The 20,836-nt window shown below is 50.3% G+C and overlaps 1 protein-coding gene across 7 annotated transcripts in view; it reads right to left on the reverse strand.

Moving 5' to 3' along the window:
• Nucleotides 1-915: 915 nt before the first annotated feature.
• PDZD4 (PDZ domain containing 4) overlaps nt 916-20,836 on the reverse strand; it is a 737,510-nt gene continuing 717,589 nt past the window's right edge. For all 7 annotated transcript variants that reach the window (XM_069645392.1, XM_069645390.1, XM_069645391.1 and 4 more), the window contains one exon: nt 916-3,869. In XM_069645392.1, the coding sequence (XP_069501493.1) occupies nt 2,319-3,869 (1,551 nt within the window). In that variant the 3' untranslated portion in view covers nt 916-2,318. The remainder of the gene's footprint in view (nt 3,870-20,836) is intronic.

Genomic DNA, 20,836 nt, shown 5'->3' on the forward strand with positions numbered 1-20,836 from the left:
ATATAATGATACATTTTTTATGCATACACCATAGTACCAGCTATTCCTCAATACAAGCTGCTGTAAAATACACCATCACACCTGCACACGTAAGACTAATGTACTACCATTAGTATGTAAAACCTAATGCTTTTAATGTCCTATTTCGGTGGGTTTTGGACAGTAAATAGCACATTTTGGAGGCCATTTGGTGGTGTGGGCTCGTGCGCTGCGCATGGTCGCTCCCAAATTACACTTGGGAACTTTACGCCCCACCAGCTTTAAAACTCACCATCCGCCACTGGATGTCAGGCATAGGTTTACGCCTTGAGGTCTGTCTTTGGTGAGCAAAAACACAGTTAAAGTGACATGGCCTTTAGTTTGAGAAGACTGGCGCCTCCCTGGGGAGCATGTGCATACTATTAGCCCTTCATTGCAGGAGGTTAACAGCTACAGATTATCACAGGACACACAAGAGAGAAGGGGAGCTTAAACCCTAAATGAGCACTTAAGAGCTACTAAGCACAAAGGGCCTGGGTCATTTATTTACAGAATGGAGGTCATTTACTCACTGATTGAATTGCTTATATCCCGAGTCAGAAAGTGGGCCAGAAGGGGCTTTACTTATGCTATGCAGGCTTGCTGCATACAGGGCCGCCAGAGACCATGCCATGTGGCACAAAGTATCTTGGCATGGCCTCATGCTGCATTATTTGTTTAGTGCAGCTGGCCCTTGCCTATGCTACAAGTCCCTGCTTTAGGCCATGCCCAGCACAATTTGTCCGCACCTCTTTTCCAGAGTTCCCATCCTCTTCTTCGTACCCCCCTTAATGCACTGGTGCCCACAGACGCTCCTCCAGGGCAATCAGCGCACACTCAGTCCCACATACACACTCGCATGCTCGTAGGGAGTCAATAATTCTCAGAGTCCAGGGACATAATCATTCCATCAGAGGCAACATTTTTATTAAAATACAGGTTGGCTAGGGAGGGCGTCCCTGTATCTCCGAGGGCACCAATGAAAAGGGAGTGTGAGAGGGTGATTGGAGAAGACTGATTCAACCAGTGACCTGATGCACCATGTTCTCAGACTCATCAGCCCAGGCTGGCATCTAGTAGGCGGGTCAGGGTGGTATAACGAAGCAGGTCATAGGCAACATCGATGGAAACAGACGTCTACTGTTAGCCACAGAGCAACGGGCACAAGGTCAATGGAGGAGAGGGTGATGGCGCCGAGGCTGTGCACCACGAATGGGTCAAAGAGAAGGCAGGGCAGAAGGGAAGGCCTTACAGATCAGTGTGGGGGTGACCTAAGACTCTAACGAGGTTTGGCACTTTTTTGTTACACTCTCGCCTTCTCCCCTGTAAACGTTCCACACCCTCGTGTCCCCTGGTAAAGCCTCGCCCCCTCTCTCTGTTGAGGGCTGATGGGATTGGCCATTCCTCCATAATGGACAAACATTGCAAGCACAAATGACAGAAAAGGGAGAAGAAAGACAACTCGGTTCTTGCTGCACAGCGTGGCTTCGCTCTGCTGCGCCCTCAATCCCCTCTTGTAACTATTGCCCCCCCTCGATGCAGCGTACAACAGAATCAAAAAATGGGCGAGTGCGGGCAGTGTTGTGCTTAGGACTGGGCACAGGATTTCAAGGAGTGTGCTAATGGACCTCGGGCTCCAGGGGTGGAATGGATCAAAGGAGGAGAGGACCCCCTCCCTCAGATCACAATTGTGGTAGCCCACCTCCATCACCCCCAGAACAAGCCGCAGACAGACATTGTGCTCATGATATGTAAAAGTTTCATTTTTTTTCAAAAACGTTTGGAATGTGTGTGTGTGGTCGATGGAGGGGGGCACGGAGGGTAGACATTCCACTTGTGTGCCATCGGACACTACTACAAATTGCCCTACGTCCCCTCATCCCCGGGTGGGCATCCATTCATCTAAATGCACAGAACAGAGCCACCTCCAAGTCCTTCAAATATGTACAGTTGTGGCTACTCAAGAGACCTTCAAAATGGTGGCGATGGTCAACAGAGGGAGGTGTTGCTGGCATCCTTGCTGGTCAATCGTGAGGGTCCCCAGAATGTACCCCCCAAACTTCAAGTACACTTTGGCAACTTGATATGTTCTGTTGAGGTTCGGAGGGGAGGGGAGCTGTGGCAGAAAAGGCATTGGCAGTTAAGGCCCGGGTTGGACATCCTTTCTAAAGAGCCTTAGAAATGTTCCAAAGACTAATTGATGAACCCAGTGGAGTGAATAGATGACAGAAATCCCATCTGGAGATGTCCTTCTGCTTTGGCTGAGTCCAGAGCATTCTGGAGATAGCCCTGGTGCTGGCCTACACGGTGGTCACAGAGAGTAAGGGGTTGTAGATTCTCTTGCCATCAGCCGAGCGGGCACCATGGGCCAGCATTTCTTGGATAGTGATCCAGTTGTCTAGAATCTTCCTGTTACGCTTCTTCATGGTCTTACGGTGGCTCAGGGCAATAATGCTGAGCTCTGGCCCTGCACCCTGTTGCTCCCGAAGGCAGTCTAGTCGGCTCTGCATCATGAACTCCCGACGCTTGCGCTGCTCTCGGGCCCGCACGAGGTGCCTCTTCCTCTCCTCTTTACTCCAATAGCGCCCCATCTTCATCTCACTCACTGCGTCATCATCAGTGGTCATACCACTACGCTCCTCCTTGATCTTCATTGCCCGGGCCTTCAGCAGGCGGTCACGCACCGGCCGCTTTGCCACATATCGTGTACCATCACTACGCACCTTCACTTTCCACTCCATTCGTGGCTCAGGCTGTGGTGAAGCTTTGGCGGCCAGGCTCAGAGTGTCGGGGCAAAGGTCCTCAAATGATGGGCGGTGGGCAAGCTGCATGCAACTTTGGTAACGTTCGCCCAGCTGCCCATGTCCACTAGCACCGGTGCGGTGCCGACGGGATAGATAGGGGCTTCCTTCCCGGTTTGCTCTCTCCAACGCACCCCCACCATGGGCCACCTTAGGGCTGCGGCGGACTCTCTCCTGGGAAGGCCTCCGACCTTCACAAGTCAGCGAGCGGAACTTGGCAGGGCTGCCCTCGGGACTGGCTGGGTAGGGAAGTGGCATCTTCTGTGGGGGCCGGTTCAGATTGTAGTTACTGTCGGTTGCCGACATGCCTTGTCGCAGCACTGTGTTAGTGACCCGTCGCAGTGGGCTCTCTGGCAGCGGTTCAGCTACTAGCGGGGTGCTCCTACAGCTCTCGCCTGTGTTGTAGGCGCTAGTAGTGTCCTTGTCAGAGCGCTCGGGCAGCTCAGTTATGTCAGAGAGCTCATGCTTCTGTGGATCCCCGATGGAGCCAAAGTCATACAGGCCTTCCTCCTCCAACAACCAAGCCTTCATACAGCGCTCCCGCAGCTGCTGCATCTTTTGTGCCCGCAGTATGTTCCGGCATTTGAACTCCAGATGCCTCAGCTCCTCCTCCAGCATAGCCACCTCGTGGCCTAGGCTTTCGTTACGGTTGACGTCCAGGGCACGGCCACGAGGAAAGAGCGGCCCCAGCTCGTTGCCATTTTCCAGGTGGCATTTGATTTCCAGCAACTCGCGGTATCGCTCATACTCCTCATCGGTTAGGCCCGGCATGTCCGCCAGACCGTCAGCTGCCAACAGCGAGTCCATGCTGTAGTGGAAGTCACGGCTTTGGAGGGCGTCGCCCTTGGCGCGGAAGCGGCGTGCACTGCCCGGCGTGTTAGTGGCATTGGTGTTGCTGTTGCTGGTCTGGTCATCCCCTAGGATGTCGTGCTCTGAGCTCTCCTCATTGCGCGTGCTCTCATCAGTCCGGCCTACCCCACTGTCCAGCTCCTGGCTGTTGCTCAGTGCCCTCACCGCATCAACTGGCTCTTTGTCTCCCTCCAGCTCCACCTAGTAAAGGGAAACAACGGTAAACGGTTAGAACGTTGAGAAAAGATTTTTGTATTTTTAACATTTATGTATTTTGACCATGCTTCCATAGGATATTGTGAAGTGGTGGAGTGGCCTAAACACAAATCAGTAGATTTCTTGACAGGACATTGCCACTGAAAGGCACATAGTATTGCTTACATGTCTGCCATTGACTGCCAGTGACGTCTTCAGGAATTGGGGGGGTGGGGAGGGTTATAAGGGCGCACAGGGAATAGTTGGGGAGGGGGAGGCAGCCATAACCGTCGACAACAAAGTCCTACATCACAAATGATGAAACACGCACTTTTGCGATTGTGTGGGCTTTACATGCAGAAAACAATTTATAGATGAATACGATTCTGATTTTTTCCCTAGCAAGTTGCATGAACGCTATCATCTGGCTGCCAATGCATGGATGGCCCAGTCTCATGCAACTTCTCACAGCCAGCATAACAATGAAATTCATGCATACTTCACCGGAGCAAAGAAACCGCTAGGGATATGATTTACATGAAGTTGAATAATGGTCACAGCAGCTACACTTAAACCAACACCAGTTTAAGACTAAGCCATTCCGAGTCTTTGCTTGGTTTTATTGATGCTACCATTTAGCAAAGAAATGTGATCTAAAATGGTTCGAGCAACAACAAAAAAACAACAGATACACGTTCACCCACGTGAATTACCACGTGGACTCATGTCCTCTTCCTAGAGTGTTCTGGAAAGAAACGGATCACAATGTGATGCTTCCCACCGGTCCTATGTACTGCACATGGCCAGAGGCAGGCATGTCTCTGCCCACTGCAGAGGGGCCTCAGGGGCGGCCAGGCATTATGAAAGAGGGGTCAATGCCTGCCTGCCCCCCCCCCCTTGAGACGCCACTGCGTGACTGACTCCATCCCTTGTCCAGGTGGCGTTCCGGAGGAACTAGGTTAGTGGGGAATCTGGGGTCGCCATGGATGGATTGAGCCTGGACGTAGCACTCTCCTCTGATTCCTGGAAGTGACTGGTTCACCGAGAGCACTGGTGGGTTTCAACAAATTAAAAAGATTCTTCATCAAGGCCAGAGTCTTTGAGCTTCCAACCCTGCCATGCAGCCTTATTGGGGCAGAGCTTGAGGTCAGGACGCAAGTGGTACACACCTCGGAATGTATAGGTTTATGGTTGTAGTAAAAATAAAACATTGTTCCGTGCAAGAAGATCTGGACCTCGACCCACCCAGTGCATGGCATTTAGCAATCACTGAATTCAACGAGTAACGCTTTCCGGCACAATGAGGGTACCCGGAGTCGCGTCTCAGAAAAGGGCCCCGGTGGACGTGAAATCTCTGCAAGTGCAACATAGAAACGTGACGCAACCTGGACCCCATGCTTACATGTGAGAGTGGTGGGAGTAGATGGCTGGGTAATCAGGCAGGAGCATCGGGTTCGAGGGTACACAAAGGAAAAGGGGGTGAGAAAGAAAAGCCCCTCAATGAAGTTGGACTGTGGGCAAGCTTAAACGCGCATCACCAGTAGCAATCCAGGCACACCACCCGGATGCGATTCCAGAGAGTGCAGTGAAATGTATCTGCGTTCTTCCACCACCCTACGGTTGACTATCAACCATAAGGCAGTGGTTGCTATGGACACACGTACACCACGGAGGACAGCGGAAGAACATTTCACTGCACTACAATTTACTCTAACACGCGTTATGGCCACAAATATGTGCTAGGTAAGCTTTTTCTCGATGTTTTGCATTGTATCCTCTTAATTACAGACACGTCCTACAGACCTGTAGTAGTGTGCCGGTCCGGAAACAACGGTGCCGGTAAGCTTACCAGCACCCTTGTTTCCGGACCGGCATACTTATAATGAACCCCACTGTGTGCAAGCTAATTCATGACATTTCTGAACTCGTCAATGGGGTTGATGTCCAAGAGGCACAGAGAGAGACCCTTCAATTCAAGTGCAAAGATGCAGAGAATAGTTCCAGCAGAATAACATATGAGTGCGGGGGATACTAAAGCATGTACAAGGTGCAGATCTGGAAGCCTCCCTTCAGGACTTGTTCCAAAGTACTGCCTCTCTTCCGGAGGACCATCAACTGATCCTCGATTGGACCCATTGGGCTTATTCATCATTTCCAAAGGAAAATGATCTAATACTGATCTCCTCACGCTAGTGCATTTATTTCAGGTTAAGGAGGGCATCTTGGCAATTACCAGGAAATTGCCAGAGATTCACTTTAGGGATGCAAACGTTAAACCTTTTCAGGACCTTTCCGTGGCAGCCGTGCCCAAGCATAGAGCATTAAGTGAGATGACTGCCTGGCTGTGTAAACACAACATCAAATATTGCAGGGGCTTTCTGTGTGTACTCTTATTCTCCAACAAAAACCACGATATCGTCTAGGAAGGAAGATAAGTCTCTTCTCCATCCTGATTAGCAGGAATAATCTCAGGGAACCTTATCCTCCACAACAAAAACATATCATCTTGGTAGAAATGATCAAGGATGGTCACGAGCCACACGAAGACCGGGCAAGTGAAGATGCTATGAAGAGACAGAGCTAAAATGAAGAGGGCAGAGGCTCCTGTCGCCGGATGGACCACTAAGACCATATCTGGATCCCTCCAGGAGTTGTCATGCCACTCGTCATGGTTTGCTGTTTCTTTTGTTCTGCTTCACACCTTCATTTTATTGTTCGTTGGCTCAGTTAAAATGTGGCTACAGTCATTGGTCGTGGGACCCAGTTGTGCTGGCCACTGAATATTTCTTCAAAGCTCTGTTTGACTCTGCGGTACAATGCGAAGGAGCTCTATAAGTCATTCTGAGGCTCTTAGTTTATGTATGCTCCGTCTTTGAATGGTTTTTGGTTAATGGGCGAGTGGGGTTGGTGTGGGGGGAGGTTGCAGGTGGTGAGGTTGTGTGTTCTTAGGAATAGTTAAATTCAATGTTTTCTTGTACTAGTGCAAGGAACACATTGGCGCAAGACCTACATCCACTGCCTACAGACTTTTGCATGGGGCACTCATTAAGCAATAAGCCCCAAGCAGGGGTGCTAATGGTAGCCCGGCCCGTAAAACCGGCGCACTAAAAGCATTTTTTTTCTGTTGCAAAACGCAGAAAAAAGGTTAGAAAAACGGCTGCCGGGGACAGGAAAATGAAGTCTGTTGTCCCTTTCCATGGCGGTCATTGAAAAAAAAAAGTTAAACAGACAAAATGGCCACCATGGAAAGGTAGAAGGGACTACACATAGTCCCAACTCCCTTTCCATGGCAGCCATTCAAAAATTAGGAAAAAAGTAAGCAAAACAATTGCCCACCAAGGACAGGAGAGAAGGGACAACACATAGTCCCATCTCCCTTTATATGGCGCTCTGTTGCAGATCGGGAGTGGACGCACTGGAGACAGAAGTGTTTTCAGCATGTCCACTGCCGAAAAGCAGGTAAGTGTGGGGGGGGGAAGGGAAATGTGGGGAAGGGGGATAAGAAGCACTTACCTCATTCCCTGGCGAGGGAAGATGGCGGCCGCCAGCCCTAAGGAGGTTCATGGCGGCGAGATTACCGTCTGGTAACACTCACATTCTGAGACTCCCCATTGGCTGGGAGGCCACCACACCCCCATCACCGGGTACTAATATATTTTATACTTGGCATGGTTGGTACAGATAAGGAAGGTGGATCATTTATTGAACATATCCCTGAATGTTCAGGGACTTAATACAGCAACATGGAATTAAGGGTATTCTTCCCTGTTTGCAATCATTGGGTGTGTGCCTCGCCATGCTTCAGGAAACTCATTCCTCTCCCAGGGATGAGTTAAGGCTCCATAGCTGCCAGATCCCCCTCGAGTTGTTTGTCTCTACTAGGAAGAAGAAGACTGGGGTGACTGACCTTTTGGCACAGGCAAACCCCCTCATCTAAACAAGGAATCTTTACGGATCTCATTGGGCAGTTCCTGATGGTAAAGGGTCTGTTGTTGGGGCATTTGGTTATGCTCATCTCAATAGATGCTCTCAACGAAAAACAGGACAGCTTCCTCTTACATTTAATTCCCATGGTTGCTGTATTCTCCTCTGGTTGAATAATGACAGGGGATGGTTGCAATACAGGTCCAACCAGAGGGAGGACAAATCTGAGGCCTTTCCCCAATACTCTTCAGGAACATTGCAGCATTCGCAAGAGTAGTCAGGGAAGTAGAGTTGATTGAGGCATTTTGATTCATGCACCTTGGGGAAACTGACTTCCTTCATTTCTCTTATGTGCTCAAGGGTTACTCCAAGATAGATCTGTTACTCATGTCCTTGGCTCTGATCCATTGTCTTATGGAGGGAAATATAGAACCTTTGGCCTATGAGACCACTATCCAGTCCCTGCATCTTTTGCAGTGAATCGCCTTACCAAACCACCATGGCATCTGGAAAATGTGCTACTCAGAGATCCACTTGTCCGTGACGAAACCTCCCACATCATAACCTTGTGCACCTGTAATGTGGATACACAGTATGGGGCTCCCTTAAGGTGGATTCCATGGTGCATGTATTAGTCATGCTACAGCTTATGCTAAGCCTTAGGAGACCATTTGAGACCAGCTCAAAAATGTGGTACAATATATATAGAGTTAAAGGGTGTAATCATTCCTTGAGTAATGTATGCATAGCTAGGGCAAAGCTGGAGGCTCATTCGGCAGAGAGAGTTGCCAGCACATTGTCCCAAACTCCACATGTTTATTATACCTGGAGGAACAACGCTACTAGACTTCAGGCCTGTAGACCTATATCCATACACTCTTAAAATAGTTTTTGTTGCCTAGTAGACTAGGAAGGGTTACCGCGATATGAAGAGAAGGACGAGATGAGTATTCACTACAAGGATTTCAGTCGAATCATGACCGGAAACACACTTCCCACCAATAAACAGAAAGCTTACATTTGAGCTGCTAGCATTCTCTGGTTGTCAGAGATTGATCGCTTTACCATAGACTCCCATTTCTAGACCAGAGGTTACGCCTTGCAATCACCTCCCTACAGAACAACAAAGTTCCAGGCCCTGATGTCTTCTTCCCTGTCTTCTAAAAAACGTTTAAGGCCGAACTCCTAGACCTGTTGGTTAAATTGTTCCATCCTTTCATTGAGTCAGGTTGGGTATCCCCCACAATGGCCGAATTGTCAACTCTTCTTTTAAAACCAAGAAAAGATGGGTCAGGTTGTGGGGACTGTCTAAGGCCCAATTGTATTACTAAATGTTGATGCCAAAGTATATGTCCCAAGATCCTGGTCACGCGCCTTATGAAGTTCCTGCCCACCCCAATGGGGATACATCAGTCAGGCTTCGTCATCAACCCCAGTGCCCAGGATAATATCTGCTGGGCTATCGACCATATTGATCTGGGAAAATGCTTCAGTGATGCCTTTTCAATTGTGGCCTTAGATGCAGATGAAGTGTAGATCATGTTGACTGAGTATTCCTTAGGGGGTGCTGGAGACCTTTGAGCTGGATCTATGCGCTATATCAATTGCCCTTCAATAGGCTCAAAATCAGTGGTTCCTTTATTGATCCAAAGTGTATTTCCAGGGGAACATGACAGGGTTGTCCCCTCTGAGCACTTACTTATCTTTGTCTTCTGGATGGAGCCTATTGCTCATAGAATTAAGGCCAATGTTGGTGTCCGCGGCTTAGAATGCAATGGGGTGGAGCTAAAGATTTCTCTACACACTGACAAGGTTATTTTGTTTTTTAAATACTCAGTGGGATCTCTCCCGGCCTTGATGTGGGAACTGCAGGCTTTCAGGAGGTCTATGGCTTCTCAATAAATTATAACAAATCCACAGGATTAAATGTTACACTGAGGCCAAGTTGATTACATTTTCTTAGGGAACACTTGCCCCTTAGCTGGACAGAGGCACCCTTTGAATATTTAGGAACTAAATGTACACAGAAATTCTTCGGTCTCTTCCATGAGTGCATCGCTTTGCTGTTTCTTGAGCTTTTCCATGACCTTGAAAAATGGGGGCGGTGGGAGAACTTTTGAATTGTCAAATTTCTGATAATGAAATTAACCTGGTACCTAGAATTCTGTTTGGACCGCGTGAACACATGATTAAAACCTCAAACCACTACCTGCACACACTACAACAGAAGATTCTCGCTTTTTTTGGAGCTACGAAATTACCCAGAAGTTCTAAAAGGGTCCTTCTTAGGCCTCCCACCCTAAGAGGACCTGGGTGTCCCCAACTTTAGAAGCTATGTTCCGGTGGGTCATACTTCCCACATTTCCGATTGGATGCATTCCAGATATCAAGCAAGTTGGGAGGCAGTTGAACTCTCTTATCGTCTTCAGTAAAAAGAAGGGAATTAAAGGAGAGTGTTATTGTCTTCCTCGCTTACCCCCCTTTAACACTGGGACAGTGCAAGGCATCTCTGGCAATCGAACCTCAACTTCATTCATACTCACCCATACTCAATAAATGGGACGTCTTGCCTGGTTGGGACAGCACTGGTTCTAAAGTCTGGATAAATGGGGCTTGAAAGTCCTAGATTTTTACAAACATTTTATTTATTTTCACATTTATATAGCGCAGTTAGCACTGAAGTCATCAAGGACCCGTTACATACATGTTACTCGCAAGCATTTAAAGGGTTAGAAGGCAGAGAGAAGGGAGTAGGAGGAGGAAATCAGCAGCATAAAAGAAGAAAAAGTTGCACAAACAGCCACGTTTTAAGGGCTCTCCGGATTAGTAACTTGTGTGGAGTTGAACTGATTTTGTTCCTAAAGCATTTCTGACATTCAGTGGACTGACAAGCTTTTCTCTTTTGTGCGTTTTCTGGCATTTTGAGTGTGGTTGCCTTCCTGACATCCAAAGCACTGAAGGTTTTACTCCTGTTTGGATCCTCGTGATTAGCTGCTTCGTTCCTGGTTGATGCTTCTCTGGCATGCAGTGGACTTCTCTCGCAGGTATTGTCCTCTGTAGTTTCTCAGAGAGAGAATTAAATATCATTTATGACTGATTTTGGTCTTGTTGGTAACATTGTAATGATCTGTTTTCTCTTCTAGACTTGCCCAGCGGATGTTACATGGTGTATCCCTATAGAAAGCCCTGCCAGATACCACATGGGGACTGCACAGCCACTAGCTAAGAAAGAACAGCACCCAGGAGTACTAGACTCTGTGGTGAGCCCGGGGAAAGGGGAGGTGTAGTGGGCCTGGAAGTCCTTCCACCTCCAACAACGTGGGGGATGGGTGGGAAGATCATGAGAAGGGGAATTAAAGCAAATGGGGAAGGTACACTAGTGGGGAATGAAAACTAATGGGGAAGGGAGGGGAACTTAAGAATTGGCTAACAGGAAGAATTGGGGAACGGGAAGAATTGGGGAACTGAAAGAAATGGGAACATTTAAGGAATTGGGGAATGGATAAGAATTGGGGTATGGAAGGAATTGGGAAGGGAAAGAACTGGGGAATGAAATGAGCAGGGAATGGGAAGATTCCTGGGAAGATTTTGGGAATGGAAAGAGCAGGGGAATGGAAAGAGCAGGGGAATGGAAAGAGCAGGGGAATGGGAAGATTTGGGAAATGGAAAAAGTTGGAGAATGGAAAGAGTAGGGGAATAGAAAGCCTTGGAGAATGGGAAGCAATGGGAATGGAAAGGAATTGGGCAGTGTAAAGAGTGTGGGACTGGAATGAATTCGGTGGTTGAATAGATTTGAGGTATTGGGGTATTGAAAGATTTGGGGAATAAAGGAACTGGGGACGGAATAAATTAGCGACGGAAGGAGTTGGGAAGGTAAAGCATTGGCTAATAAAAGAAGTGGGGCAGGAAAAGAATTGGGGAGGGAAAGCTAAGTATCACGGAATGACAAGAATTGCCAAAGGGAATAGTAGGGGGAAATGGACAGAATGGGGTAAGAAATCATTGGGGGATTGAGAAGACTAGGGGAAATTAAAGATTCGGGGAATGGAATCATGGTTCCTTTTTAATATTTGAAGAGGCCAAATTGCAATTGGGGATTAGAGAAACAGAGAGCATTCTGTGCTAGTCAGCTAATGAACACCGCACACATAGACCACTTCTTGAAACACTCGGTTATGCATTAGATTCTGTTAAGCTAATTGCCAATGCCTCATGGTGCTGACATTGAAGAGAGTATACTCCTTACCGATGATCATTTCGTTTCTCTGTACACACTACGCTGATCTATTTTAATGTTGGTTTCTTATCCTGCCTTGTATGCTAGAAACTCCCTGTAGTGTACCGTTACTGTGTTGTCTGAATGTATTCACTTATTATAAAATGTAAACAAAGTTGTTGGGAATTCCTTCCTTCCTTCCTTCCTTCCTTCCTTCCTTCCTTCCTTCCTTCCTTCCTTCCTTCCTTCCTTCCTTCCTTCCTTCCTTCCTTCCTTCCTTCCTTCCTTCCTTCCTTCCTTCCTTCCTTCCTTCCTTCCTTCCTTCCTTCCTTCCTTCCTTCCTTCCTTTTTTATTATTTTTGTCATTACTACTCCTCTTCGTTGTAAAATGTCTTCATGGACTTTATACTCCCCTCAGGCTTAACCCCTTGCCCAGTTTCCCCCATGTTATTTATTTTAATTTATTTCAACTTGTATAGAGTGCTGGGCCTACCAGGAAGTACTTGGAGCGTCTTCGTACAAAGTTCAAAAGGGAGGAGGTGAAAGAGAAGTTACAACATCTTCAGGACAGAATAAGAAGATTAGGATAGGCAAAGGATAGCATGGATGGTGGTCTGGCTGGTTAGGTGCAAGGAAAGAAGTACCTTTTGAGGCTTATGCAGGAGGTGATGATGGGAGGTGCAGTACTGATGTGGTCTGGGGAGGGCGTTAGAGGCTTTGGGTGCCCGTTGGGTAAAGGCTTGTTTTGTGTGTGCGTTATCTTGCAGAGTAGAATGCATAGGAGATTTTGGTTGGCTTGTCTGGTGTTTGGTGTCAATGTTTTGTGAAGGTAGGATGAGGTTTTGAGATTGGTGGCATTGTGTACAGTGCAGAGTCATTTGAAAGCCATTCTCTAGGGTATTTAGAGCCAGTGGAGGTGGGAGAGATCTGGGGTGATATGTGAGTGATTTGGTAGCTGATGGATCAGTCTTGCTGCTGCGTTAATAAGGGCTTGCAGAGTGGTGAGCGTGTTGTTGGGGACTCCAGTAAGGATAGCATTTCTGTAGTGCAGCTAGGACAGAACCAGTGCCTGAACTGCAGTACAGAAGTCATCAGGGGGAAAGATGCATCTTTTCTTGCATAGAAAGTGTCGCTCTAGGTTCTGCGTTTTGGTGACAGAAGCTGTGTTGTGTGAGTCGTAGATGGAGTTCGATCGGGGATGCCTAGAGACTTGACTGGTGTGGAGATGTATGTGTGGGTTGTCTGTTGAGAGTTCTTGATCTGCGGGCGAGGTCAGGATTGTGTCTCCGGGGGTGACAGATCCTGTTTGGAATGGGTAGAGTTTTAGGAAGTGGTTGGCTATCCAGGTGGTGATGGTGGAGAGACTACACCTGAGGGTGTGGAGTTCAGAAGTAGAAGAGGGGGGTATAGTTGTGTGTCATCTGCTTATTGGTGAAAGCTGATGTTGTGAATGCTAAGAGTCTGTCTGAGGGATTCAATATATAGGTTGAAGAGGAGGGGAGATAATGAGGATCCTTGTGGTGTCCCATATGTGACTGGGTGGGGTTTGGTCAGTAGGAGAGTAAGGAGACAACGTGTTTTCCATTAGTGAGGATGACGAAGAAGGTAAACCAGTCGAGAGCAGTGCCTGATAGTGTCATCCTGTGGAATAGGATGTGTAGGAGGATGGTGTGTTTGATAGTGTTGAAAGCTGCAGAAAGGTCAAGGAGGACCAGAAGATCTGTGTCCTTTGTCAGTGATGTTGTGGTGGTCATCCCTGATTTAAAGTGTGGCAGTGCTGCGTCTGGGGTGGAAACTGATTTGGAAGGGGATCAGTTGGTTGTTTGTGGTGATGTGTTCTTGGAGTTGGCTTGTGACAAAGCGTTCCATGATTGATTCTAGAAAGGGATGGCAGCATTGTGATGCAACAGGGGTTCTGAGGGAGTGTGGTGTCAAGGGATTGCTTCCTGAGGAAGAAAGGGCGGGGGAATTTGATCTGTTTTGAGCAGTTGGTCGCATCCTGAGCTGGGCATGCGTCATCCTGGAAGTGTACCGGTTTAGTTTTGGTTGTGAGGGGGACATGGGTATCTTGCTCGATGGGGTGGAATGTGTCCCATGTGTTAGGGATTTTGGAGGGGGGGTGAAAGAGGCACTGTGGAGGGGAGGTCTTGTCTGATGTGTATTTTGGATCTGAAGTAGCCCATGAGGGCATTGCATGCTGAGGTGGGTGGCAGCGTGGGGGGGAGTGGTGGGTGGCTTGGAGTAAAACTTGATGATATTAAAAGGGGGGACCCGGGGGGAACGCAAAGCGTTTCCACCCGGGGAAGTTTTTGGCGCTGCACACGGCCAGCGAGTGGCCGCGGGGGGCAGAGCGCCGCTCCAGGGTATTTAAGGGGCTGGGGAAGGTTCGGGAGGCAGGTGACGGTTGGACTTGGCGTTTATCTGGAGTCCGTGTCACCTGCTCCCGAGCCTTTCCCTGGTAGCGGTGGTGTCATCTTAGTCGAGAGGTAGCATAAGTGAGGGTGTTTAGTGTGAGAGGGGGGAGGTTAGGTTTAGCGAGCGTTAACATTTAATGTCAAGTTTATAATTTAGCGCTGCATTTTAAAGTTTGTGCATAGCCGGGGGCACCATAAATAAGGTGCTCCCACTCTTACCAGTGTTTTTTGTTAGTTGCCTGGTGTGCCGTCCGCACCTTGGGGGCGGGAGTTTTCTGGGCTTCCCCGTATTCCGGGGGCCCCGGGAGTTGGTCTTGGGGGAGCGGAGCGCGTTCGGTCGGGAGTCACCCGACCCCGTTAGGTGGGGGTCAGTGAGGGATTGGAGCCTGCTGCCCGTGCCCGGCTTGGTGGGGGCTGCCGTCGCGGGCGGTTGCTGGAAGGGCAAGGCCTAGCGGTGGCGCGTGCGGCAAGGCCGTCAGGGTAGCGCCGTGGGGAGAAAGGAGTGCGGCTATCACGCGTGGGTGCCCGCTCCGGGTCGACTGGGCGGGAGCGTGGTATCGGCCGCCGGCCAGAAGGGGCGGTGCAGGTGCCTTAAAGGGCCCGCGGCTGCTTGAAGGAAGGGGAGTGCGGTGCGCTCGGCAAGCCGCCAGAGGGCAGAGTGGCCCGCGGCCCTTTTTTGTCAGAAGGGAGCGAGCGTTTATAAGCTCTGGGCAGGGGCACTGTTTGGGGGATAGGGGAACTTCTAAGAGGGGTCCACAGGGCGGGTTAGGCCAGGGGAATTAGTTAGGTTTTTTGGGGGCACCAGGGGGGCTTTGCAGGTAGGGGGTATTAAATAAAAATAAAAAAAAAATAAAAAAAGCTGTGGTGCTTGGTTAGGGTGGGGAGTATTTAACTGTACTATTATACCTTTTGTTAGGTATTCCTTTAGCTCTAAGACAGGGGTTTTAGGTATAGGGGACATTTTGGGTCCAAGGGTGCCCAAATTTTTAGGGACTTGTCCACGGGTAGTTTCTGGCTCGGGGGTTTAGTTAGTTAGCGGTAGGGGGCTTTAATCTGGTGCACAGTCCGGATTAGGGTTTCAAAATGGTGGGACGGGGAGCAGGCAAGAAGGCCCTGGTAGATGCTAAGGCGCTGAGGGAGGCCTTGGAAATTATTAGTAGGGCATCTGGGGCCCAGTTGGAGGGGGAAGAAGGGGAGGTCACGGGGGGTGAGGTCACGGGTGAGGGGGGGATAAGTGGGGGTAGGACGCAGCGCAGAGCGGCTGCGGATGGGGCTCTCGCGGCAGTGGTAGCTTCCAGCCCTGCGGTGTGGAGGGGTGAAGTGTGGGAATACAGGGGCAGGAGGATGAGGAGGGACTTGGACAGGAGGGCGTCCGGGGGGGAAATTAGTTCGGGGGGACAGCCATCAAGGGCGGGAGTGGTTGATGATACTAGGGAGGATGGGGGTGCGCAAAAGGAGGTGGCTCCAAGGAACCACAGTGGGGCCGGGGATGGGGCAGAAAAGGGGGGGGGCAGGACGGAAGGGTAGAGGGGGTAAATACCTGCAGAAGAGTGCAGGCAGGAGGAGGAGGGAGAGGTCCCCGTCAATGGAGGAGGATAGGGAGGGGCGCGGAACCGCCCCCCCGGGCAGGAGGAGTGAGGGTGGAGGGCGCTGCACAGCCCCCGCTGGTCAAGTGGAGGGAGAGGGCTTCAGAGCGGCCCATCCCCGGTCATCGCATGGAGAGCCTAGAGGGTGCAGCACGGCCCCTAGCAATGAGGACTCCAGGGTGGAGGTCGGAACGCCTCGCCCGAGTGAAGAGGAACAGGCAGGGGTTTCCGCGGCCCCGCCGAGAAGACGTCAAAGGAGTGGCGGGGCGGACGCCCCGGGCTCGCAGGAGGATGATCGACTCGACTGGGGCACAAGCCAGCAGCCACTGGTATTTGAGGGGCGATGAAGTTGGTTTTGAGGATTATGCGGGGCTAGGGGAGGTGGAAGGTTATAGGGTGGTGGGGGAAACGGGGGAGGAGAGAAGATATTGGGGGTGGGACCTGGAAAGGCAGTTGCAGGGGGGTCAGAGGGCAGGAGGGCGGGGGAACCGTTGGTTGGGTGAGTCCGCTGACATGTTTTGTCCCCGCAGTAGGAGCCCTCTAAGGAAAGAGATGAGGAGCATTGGTGTGGACGCCAGACCGCAGATGGCCGGTGTGGAAAGAGGTGAGCTTGAAAGGGAATGGTCCTCTGCATGGCAGAGAGGGGTCACGGAAAGGGGGTCGGGAAATGTAGGGTTGGGACGGCAAGGGGCGGGGAAGGAAGTTGGTGTGCAGGCCATTGGAGCCATGGGGGTTGAGAAGAGCATTTGCTCGTTGGAGAGTCAAACGGACAGGGTGGTGGAGCCATTGGGGCTCGAGGTACAAGTTGGGAAAGAAAAGGAAGTTGAAGTGAAAGGCAAGGAGAAAAAACTGCCATACATGGGGATAACAAAACCGTTGGGGGCGCACCTGATGGCAGCGACCAGGGAGAAGATTCAGGCGGGGGAATTCGTAAACATTTTTAAATTGCTCCATAGGGAAGTGAGAGCTAAGGAGGGGTCTAAAGAAGAGGAGAGGGAACTGGCTGCGCGCCCAAGGGTACCGGTGACTATCGAGAATTGGACGTCAGCATTTATCATTTATGCCAGTGTGTATTGTGAGAAATTCCCTGTGTGGCCCTGCTAAAATATATGGACGTCATTAGGAAGGCTTTCACGAGTTTTGGGGGCTTTGCCTGGGTGAGGTATGATGAGGAATTCAGAGCGAGAATGGCGGAAGACAGTCAGGCGGTATGGGGGGAGATTAATATGGATCTTTGGTTGCAATGGATGGCCCCAACGAGGCCAGCCCCGACATTGCACACACCCAGTGGGCTACCGGTGCCTTTCCGGCCCTTTCTTGGTCACCCCGCCCATGAAGGGGCGGGGGGAGGAGGCAGAGGGCAGTTCTCAGCGGCATGTTGGGCGTTTAATAAGGACGGCTGCACAAGGACCCTGTGTAGGTTCAGGCATGAGTGTAGCAAGTGTGGAGGAAAACACCCTCTTACGCAGTGTTTCCAACAGGGAGACAGGGGGAGGGGGAGAGGTTCAGGAAAAGGGGTTGTGGGGAAAAGCTTCTACGCCAGTTAAAGTGGGGGCGCTGCAGGAATGGTTGCAATTTTATCCGGACAGGGAAGGGGCAAGGATTTTGAGTGAGGGGTTTAGTGAAGGTTTTAGATTGGGGTACCAGGGCCCAAGGGTGCGACGGAGGGCTGAAAATTTGAAGTCAGTCAAAGAAAATGTGTAAGTGGTAAGGAATAAATTGAGCAAGGAAATAGCAGCGGGAAGGATTGTAGGGCCATTTGATGACCTGCCGGGTGATTTAGTGATATCCCCTCTGGGGGCGGTGCCCAAGAAAGCTCCGGGGAGTTTCGATTAATACACCATCTGTCATGGCCTGAGGGCATGTCAGTCAATGATTTCATTGCCCCGGAAGAATGTGGGGTTGTATATTCAAGTGTTGATCAGGCAGTGGAGCTGGTGAGGCAAGCGGGGTGGGGGGCCTTCATGGCCAAGTGTGACATCAAAGCGGCTTTCAGGTTATTGCCGGTGCACCCAGAGGATTTTTGGTTGTTAGGCTTGCAGTTTGAAGACCGCATATACATAGACAAAGCATTGCCAATGGGGTGCGCAATTTCCTGCGCGTTGTTTGAACGGTTCAGCTCCTTTTTACAGTGGGTTTTTTCATTTACCTCGGGGTGGGAGAGTGTGCTGCACTATCTGGACGATTTTTTGTTCATTAGCGGGGCAGATAGAGAGGGTGAGTGCAAAGAAATGCTAAAGTTGTTCCAGGAGCTAATGGAGGAGTTGGGCGTGCCGTTGGCGGAAGACAAAACGGAAGGGCCTGCAGTGGTGTTGACATTTCTGGGAATTGAACTGGATTCAGTGGCTATGACCTGACGCTTGCCGCACGACAAGGTGAGCAAACTGGTGGTGTTGCTTGAAAAGGCGGTAGGGGCTAAGAAAATGACGCTGGTTGACATGCAGAGATTGGTAGGGCATTTGAATTTTGCATGTAAGGTGGTGGCCCCAGGATGGACGTTCTGTAGGAACATGGCGAGGGCGATGGCGGGGGCAAAGTGCCCACATCACCGGATAAGAGTATCGGGGTCAGTGAGGGAGGACTGTAGAATATGGCTGCGTTTTTTGGAGAAGTTTAATGGGGTGTCAATGTGGTTGCAGGGAGACCCGGTGACATGGGAAGTACAGATATTCTCGGACGCAGCAGGAGCAGGCGGTTTCGGAGTATTCTGGGGGGGAAAATGGTGTGCTGAGAAATGGCCGGACCTGTGGTTGAAGGAGGGAAGGAGTATAGCATTTCTTGAATTTTTCCCATTACTAGTGGCTTTGGAGTTGTGGGGGAAGGATTTGCGGGATAGGAAAGTAAATTTCAATGTGGACAATGAAGGAGTGGTCCACGTGGTAAAAAGGCAGTCAGCTAGGGACCCAGAGGGTGGCAAGACTCATGAGGGAGTTCGTGCTGCGTTACATGGAATTGAATGTGGTGTTTAAGGCAACACATGTGCCGGGGAAGGATAATGGCATCGCTGATGCATTATCTCGTTTTCAGTGGCAGAGATTCCGTGAATTGGCTCCAGATGCGGATCAAGAGGGGCGGCAGATTCCGGAGGAGCTGTGGAAGATAGGAAGATGAGAGCGCTGGTTTTGGTGGAGGGTTCATTGTCCGGGGCGTCTAAGGAGTCATATAGGAGGGCCTGGGAGGATTTTATCGGGGGGGGGAGCGCGTAGTTGGAAGGGTAGTTGGGATGTGGAAGAGAGGAGGAGGGATGATGTCATGAACTTCCTACTGAGGTGCATGGACAGGGGCTGGTCGAGAGCAACTATAGCAGGAAAGTTAGCTGGAATTGCTTTCTAGGGGAAATGGTTTTGGGGTTTCCAGCCGAGTGGGGGTGAAATGGCGGGTAGGATGTTAGAAGGATGGGCAAGGGAAAGCAAGAGGGACAAGGACAGGAGGAGGCTGATATCGGCTGAATTATTGCAGAGGTTGGTTAAGGCAGTGGGGGGAGTTTGCTGGTCAATATGGGAAGGGGAGCTTTTTGCGACCTGTTTTACATGGTTATTTTTCGGGGCTTTCCGGGTGTCCGAGTTGGTGGGGGGGAAAAGGGGGATCTGGGGGATTGCAGTGGGAGAATGTGCAAATAACAGAAAGAGGTTTGGACATCAAGATTAACAAGTCTAAAACGGACCAGAGTGGGAAGGGTCCTTGGGTTTTGTTGGGGCAGGGGAGCAAGGATTTATGACCGGTGCAGGCAGGCAGGTTGTGGAAGGAGCTGTCTGGAGGGAAGACAGGCTTGGTGTTTAAGCATGAGGATGGGTCGCCGGTTTCAGCGGCACAAGTTTTGGGGGTATTGCGGAAGGCTCTGCTAGTGGTGGGAGAAAAGGGGGAGGATTTTGGTACACATTCATTCAGGATGGGTGCAGCATCGGAGGGTAACAGGTTCGGTTTTTCGGAGGATAAGGTGAAAAGTTTGGGGCGTTGGAGGTCTGGGAGATACAAGGGGTATGACAGGGATTTTCATAAAGGGGCAGAATATGGCGGACAACGGCGTGGGGGTGGTTGTATTGTGGTGGTAATTTTGTAATTTCTTTTTCAGATGCTGTGCGAAAGGAGGGGGAGTTGGCGCAAGTGTGGATTGTCGGCCATTCAATTGTTAAATGGGCTGGGAAAGAAGCGGAGAAAAGGGTATTGGGCAGGCAATTGGGGTGCAGCTACAAGGAGGTGGTGGTAAGATGGTACGGGTTAGGGGGCCTGCGCTGGGACCAGTTGCTGCCGATGTTGGCGGGGTTGCGGGAACGCTACGGGGTGCCGGAGGTGTTGATTATTCACGCTGGTGAGAATGATCTAGTAAGGGATACGGGGGTGGCACTGCTGAGGAAAATGAAAAGGGACTTAGTATGGGTGCGGGAGATGTGGCCCCAGGCAGAGGTATTATGGACTAAGTTGTTGCCGCGCAGAGTGTGGAGGGGGCAAGGAGCGAGGGAGCGATAGAGCGGGCTAGAAAGAGGATCAACAGAGAAATGGTGAAGTTTTGTGCCTCGGTGGCGGTGCAGGTGATGGAACATAAAGAAATAGTGTATGAGGGCTTTATGATCTTTAGGGAAGATGGTGTACACTTGTCGATTTATGGGAACAACCACTATTTGGCGGATCTGGCCTCTTGGCTAGGAGACTGGTTAAAGAGTTGGAAATAAAGTATAGTTGTGGGGGGGGGCAGAAAGAACACCTCGGGGGAGGGTTTTTCTGGTGCCGGGGGCATGGCCCCTTTTGATGTGGGGGGAGGGAAGCACAATGGGGAATGGCACGGGAAAGGATGGGGTGGTGCTGTTTGCACAAGCGAGCCACCCCAGGGGAACA

The sequence above is a fragment of the Ambystoma mexicanum genome, chromosome 2p, assembly GCF_040938575.1.
Source record: "Ambystoma mexicanum isolate Mex_15411 chromosome 2p, UKY_AmexF1_1, whole genome shotgun sequence".
Lineage (NCBI taxonomy): Eukaryota > Metazoa > Chordata > Amphibia > Caudata > Ambystomatidae > Ambystoma > Ambystoma mexicanum.